Source organism: Cynoglossus semilaevis, chromosome 11 (assembly GCF_000523025.1).
Source record: "Cynoglossus semilaevis isolate Cse_v1.0 chromosome 11, Cse_v1.0, whole genome shotgun sequence".
Classification (NCBI taxonomy): Eukaryota; Metazoa; Chordata; class Actinopteri; order Pleuronectiformes; family Cynoglossidae; genus Cynoglossus; species Cynoglossus semilaevis.
Window position 1 is genome coordinate 2,931,795 of NC_024317.1, and position 6,348 is coordinate 2,938,142.

The window sequence follows — 6,348 nt, forward strand, 5'->3', positions numbered from 1 at the left end:
AGAGAGAGATAACGAGACAGAGAGAGAGAGAGGAGGGGAGAGCCCGGGGGACAGGGCGGTCCCTTTAAGAGTTCTGCCGTTTAAAAGGGAAACGAAAGATATTACGTCAAAAGTCGATATCGACTAAAGGTGAACGAGGATTTTTTTTTTTAGCTCTTCAAACAAATGACAGACTCTAAACTCTTTGACCGTTGGATACGCTGCTCGTAGCTTCACGAATTTTCTACGGCTAACGTTTAGCCGAGAGCACATTTCCGGGTTGTGAATATTGTTTTTTTAAACTAACTTTTGTGAGTATTTAACCTCCGTGCCGTGTGTGTGCGCACGCGTTTTTTTTATTTTTTATTTTTTGTCTACAATCAAGCTGCTCTACAAGGATGTCACGTGGTAAGTCCATGAACGTTAGCGAGATGGTGCAATAAATATTTCAAAATGTTACGTTAGATAACAACAGAAAACCCCCTGTTTTACAGCACAGCAGTGACGTCCTCTTTGTTTTAATCTTAAATTACGACACCTGCTTCACTTTGTGGTCTCGTGTGTTAATGTTTCCCAACGCAATGTTTCTCAATCGCAGGTTCTGTGACCCACAAGAAGGCCATAGGTGTACCTTTGGTGTACCAAAGCCAAAGGATTGTCTTATTAATTCCACTTTTTTTTTTTAAAGTTTGACCTGGTGCTGTAGGTTATAGTTATAAAAGTATCGTGTTGTTTACTTTTAGCGCCGTGTCTTTGTCAAGCATTGAACGAAAATTAAATATTTACCCAACCTTCAATAGAAACCTTTCGAAATTGGTGAAGCTTTGCAATTATTTTGTTTCTAGCGCCATTTGGGAATTTTTTATTATTCCCCCAAACCGACCTTTCGAAATTGGTGAAGCTTTGCAATAGGTTATTTTGTTTCTAGTGCCATCTGGGATTTTTTTTTTTATTCCCCCAAACCTTAAGAGCATTTGAAGGATACCAAAAAGACTAAGGACTAAATTTCAGTCCAATAAACAGGTTGTTACATCTCTAAATAATTTACTGAATTCTCTGATGGAAACATTGTTATTTTTCATGAATATTTTTTGTTTTTCTTAGAACGATGGAAACATTGTTATTTTTCATGAATTTTTCTTTTTCTTTTTTTGAATCTCAACTCAGCCTTGGTCCTGGGCTGTACTCTAATACTCTAATCACCTAAAGTACAACTAATGTTGTCAATTTGGTCCTGGGCTGTATTCTAATATTCTAATCACCTAAATTACAACTCTTATAGTGTAATTATGATAAATGTTTTGAGGGATTTAAAATAAATCAATATCAGCCTACATGACAACATTAATTAAATATTCTAACAAAATCATATAATAAATTAAATATATATTATTGAATTCCGTTGAAATGTCTGTTTAAATTGGTGATTGATTTGCACTGTACTTTCCCATATGTGATGAAACGCCAGATCTCAGACGGTATCAGGATAATTATATATTGTGCAAATGCAGTTATCCCATCACACCACTAGATGGAGCCATTTATTATGTTTTCTAGCCTTAAACCTTCAACTTCGGTCTGATAGAAATATAATGCGGTGGCTGATAAGTTAAAGAAGGGTCTAGCAATTTCACTGATACAATACATATTATAAATTTAATTATTTGTTGACAAAATAATTAGCATTTTAGAGAATTTTTAAAAATAAAATATATTTGTGTTTAAAATACCAAAAAAAGTTTTCAATGTATTTAATTTTTTTTTTCTAAAAAAAAAAAGTACAAAAGTCAGTTGATTCACATCCGACTCCGTTGACTTTTACAACACAAATCAACACAACAGGTTTTTCATTGTTTCCTCAGTCCTCATGAGACAGTAGGTTGTTAGACGTACAGTACTTGTCAGCTCTGTTTTGTTTGTCGCCTGTCACTATTTATAATACGTGTGAGGCGCGTCGCTCCACTGTTTTCAGATTCTCTTGTCTCTCAGACTTTTCCAGCAAAGCAGATTGGGAGCTCAGTCGTCAGCTTACAGACTAATCTTGTCTCTTTATTCGTCTGCACAAACATTCTGCCACTTTGTTTATCATCTGGAGCTTCGTCTGCGTCTCCTCTGGGCTGAAAACACTCTGTCTGGACACACTGTAGCTATTTTTAGAGGGTTGGAAACTTTTTTTTTTTTTTTTTTTTTTTTGTCCTTTGCTGACCTTGGCCCTCAGCTGGCAGACGGTGGTGAGTTTCCCCCGGCTTGGCTGCTGTTATGCTGCTCTCTCACTAAGATCAACATGCTCTTCTCCGGAGCTGCTTTTCCCCGTCTTGGCTACAGGAAGCTAGGAGCACGGTTGCTAGAGCAACCGAGGAGGACGGTCCTCGGCGGACGTGGGGGAAGCCTGTCATGGTGCCGCATGTCTGTTGACCTGCTGCTGCTGCTGCTGCAGGCAGGGAGCACGAGGAGGAGGAGGCGGGGCCAGCTCTGCAGAGGAGCAGCGTTTGCCGGTCCGCTGTGGGCCCTGCCTCCTTTCTGCCCAGCCTCTAGACAGAGCTTCAGCGTCACGGCTAAAGCTCCTCTCTCCCTCTGCAGGAGCATCGCAGTCAAGATGTCAACCTCCTCCTCCTCCTCCACCTCCAATGGACAAGAGAAGCCCAAACCTAAATCTCCTTTTCGTAAGAGAGGGAGTCTTCAGAGCAACATCGGCTCTGGTGAGTTGCCGGACGGAGTGAAGGCGTCTTGTGTTACAGTAAAGAACAGTTCAACTGATCCAGACAGTAGATCAGTGGGTACGTGCTCCTGTTTGAGTTCTGTACCACTGATATTAGTTGAATTACTTTCATTTGTGCTTGAAACTTTTTGTGCAGTGTTGAGACATGGTTTTAGTTCACGTCAGTTAATGATTAGTCACAGAGCCCATTTATGATTGGACAAACTGGTTAATGCAACCGACGCATTCGTGTATTCACTTTGGTGAATGTCTGAAGTTTCGTACAGATGACATGTAGATGGGACCTCCCTGTTTATCAGCTGTTGACTGAATGTGGAACTCAGGTTATCAGTGCAGAGCAGACGGAACAGCTGGACTGATGATTACGTAAAAAAAACAAAAACAAAACGGCTTTTAAAGAAGTGGACAAAGGTTTGCATGGATTGGTAGCTCGGAAATAACCGTTTGAATATTTTGGATTATTTCACCTTTGTGGTTTCATAGTGTGGTTAGCACCCTTGCCTTGTAAGCAGAGGGTCATGGGTTCGATTCCCAGAGGAATCACATGTTTGGTGCCTTCCTGGGGCACCGTGTTTAAGTGTATTTTGTGTAACTGTTTTTGTTTGGCCAGAGTGAGTTGTTGTGTGAGATCTTTTGCCAGAAGTATGATTAACCCGATAGTGTGAGTCATTTTTTAACTGGTACTTCATTGGAGAGCCATTTGATGACATGAAGTGCCACTGCACAAGTGTTTACAGTCTGTGGATGAGCAGCAGCAGCAGCAGCAACCGCTGACCCACAGGCCGTCTTTGGTGCAGTCATAAATAATTTAGAGGTCTCTCCATCCACGCCGTCATTTAAGTTGTCTCAATTAGTCGCTCGGCTGAGTCGTCTGCACGCCCGGCCCTCCATAAGCGCCACACGCAGGCCTACCTGAGCGCTCTCCTGGAGTTCTTTACACCCATTTACTGCTGTAAATAAATCATACCCGTTCCTTTCGTAACCAGAGACAGCCCCTTTTTACAGGCACATTTCTTCTTCTGCATTGGGTTTCTCATCTGCAGAAATCTTCCCGTGCCTCCTCCCTCCTCCCTCCTTCCTCCCTCCTCTCTCCTTCCTCCTTTCTCCTCTCTCCCGTCGTGGCAGCACACGAAGCAGAATATATAATTCTCTGCCTCTGCAGCCGAAGCTCTGTGACATAATTTACCGAGGTTATTAAATGATCTACCGGAGATGTGCAGGGAATCACTCTCTCCACAGTGAATCAATGCTTTACTCTCTGGAATCTCAAAGTGCAGCTTGGACTTTGATCACATCATCTCGTTGCGGCCTCTGGCCCGACGCCGTGTGCTTTTATCTGTCCTGGATTTTATCGCGCTTTCGTTGAATGGTATTTGCTTTGTTCACGTCGAGGCATCACGTCGGTCAGATCAGTCATTGTACAAATCTACCATGTGGAAAAAAACGAAAACAACAATAGCATCTAGCTAGCATGTTCATGTACTCATAATATACACTATAACACTTGGAAAAACCTGTATGTAAATCAAAATTCTACAGCCTGGATATCAAAACCTAACTGTGAAAATATGCTGAATTTTTTTATTTGTTAATTGAAATCAAACCTGACGTATTCAAACAAAAAGCTTTCAAACGGCCGTGGTCTTCATATAAGTCAGTAAAATTTAAAAAAAAAAACATTAAAAATTTAAATTTCTTAGCTAGTTGGTTAGCTGCCAGGTGAACAGAAAGTGAGCAGAGCTTTTACACCAATAGGGCATTTCAGTTGTAAACACCGCCCCCTGCTTTTCAGGAAACAAAGTGTTCCTTCAAATGTTGAACAGAATAACTCATATTGACAAATAAATCTCGACAAAAATTTGGGACTTTTTTTTTTTTTTTTGCTAAAGTTCCTTATTTCACAATTTGCAACTTTTTTCCTTTTGCCCCCCCCCCCGCCTCCCTGAAACCCCCCACCCCTGCGTCGTCAGCCCCTCATTAATCAATCATTTACGAGTCTTTTACTTTATTTCTCGGTGGACTTTGACCTGTGCAACAGACAGGCTGCCTCACCCCACACCCCCACACTCTACAGCACAGATAAAAACCAGGTGACCAGGTGGGAGTCCCAGCCCAGGCTCCCCTCACTGTACACTTGGTCCAGGGTGTTTGTCTGACTGTATCACAGTCTGGGTTTCACCAGTGACAAAGAACCACAGTAGGATTTTCATTTTTTCAGTTTTGTTTTTTTATAAACAGAGATAAATAATTATATATATTTTTAGTCTTTTTCTTATTTTTGAGCCATTGAGGAGACATTTGGAACAAACCACAAATCCAAGGTAATCACCTTTGTTAAAGACATGTCAAGTCTGAGTGAAATAGTTGGATGGATTTTTGTTTGTTTTAGGGCTGTTGAAGTGACCTCATTAACTCTGCTAATGAATTAATTAGGTTTTTTTTTTAACACCTGGACAAAATGATTGTCACTGCAATCCCTCTGTCGTTGTTCGAATACACCGTCAACACACATTGTTGTCGTTTACACACGTGTGTGTGTGTTTGGTGAAGTTTTTGTTTCACTGAAGCAGCTCACGCCTAATGTACATTCTCACAGTCGAGCACGTGTGTTTGTGGAGCTTCAGCTTCAGGTGACGCACCAGGCTTTAAAAAAATGTCAACACATTTTTTAATTAATCCTAAAATTATTTTTTTGCATTATTTCGATTTTCTTTTCTTCACTTTTCTGTAGTATTACAGACGTACAATTCTGTTATTTTTCCTTCCACCTCTAGGTGGACCATCAGTCACAGAAATGACGTACAAGAGCACGTTGTATTTTTTTTTTTCCTCTCTCCAGCGTCTCTCATCTTTAGTTGTGTTGTCAGACGTGAGTTGTGTTTGAGTGGAAAATTCCTCGTCTCTCCTCGGCCTCGTTGTGTAACTGCTCACCAGGTCATAACGGCTGCTTGTTACCCCCCCCCCCCCCCCCGGGGGAAAAAAATGGATTTCCATGAGCCTGGCACCAAGGTCTCCAGAGCCCCTAAGCTAACCAGCTGGCTCTGGTCCTTGTTGTCATTACCTCTCCACACACACACACACACACACACACACACACACACACATATTTAGAAAAGCAGCAGCTAGATGCCACTCATCACTCTCCGTCCCTCAGGGGTTATTAGTAGGCAGACAAATTGCCCTCGTACATGTTGCGATGGGGGGGCGGGGGGGGGGGGTATAGACTTTCACTTGTCTCTTGTCCTCGTCTGTGTCTGTCTCTCATGATGTTTCCTGATTAAGGACCATTTTTCATCCACCCAATCTGATGGAGGACGCATCAGTGTAAAGTGAATCGTTGCTCCCTGATTGGCTCCTTATTGTGTTGTGACCTCTGTGATTCGCCCTTTTCTCCCCTCCCCCATGATTCCTTTTTTTACTCAAAGACTTCCTGGCTCAAAATACTCCTCTTCTTGGAAATGACACGCTGTTACATTAGATTCACATTCCTGTTACAAACGATGCACAGACGACAGAATGTAACGCTTTTTGTAATGTTACTTAACTTCGAATGAACTTGAGTGTTTCACGCAAAAGGACAATGAAAATAGTTTGAACGGCTAGCTAATTCTTACGGGTATGACCCGCCGCTACTGCTTAGAAAAAAAACT

At 41.6% G+C, this 6,348-nt stretch overlaps 1 protein-coding gene across 7 annotated transcripts in view; it reads left to right on the forward strand.

Annotated features, from left to right (window-relative positions):
• The first annotated feature begins 47 nt into the window (after window positions 1–47).
• ampd2a (adenosine monophosphate deaminase 2a) overlaps window positions 48–6,348 on the forward strand; it is a 24,899-nt gene continuing 18,598 nt past the window's right edge. The window contains exons 1-2 of one of the 7 annotated variants that reach the window (XM_017036610.2): window positions 48–387; window positions 2,560–2,678. In XM_017036610.2, coding sequence (XP_016892099.2) covers window positions 2,576–2,678 — 103 coding nt within the window. In that variant the 5' untranslated portion in view covers window positions 48–387; window positions 2,560–2,575. Of the gene's footprint in view, window positions 388–2,559; window positions 2,679–4,731; window positions 5,020–6,348 lie in introns of those variants that run through there. The other 6 variants (XM_008319882.3, XM_025059840.1, XM_008319914.3 and 3 more) reach the window with 6 other exon arrangements.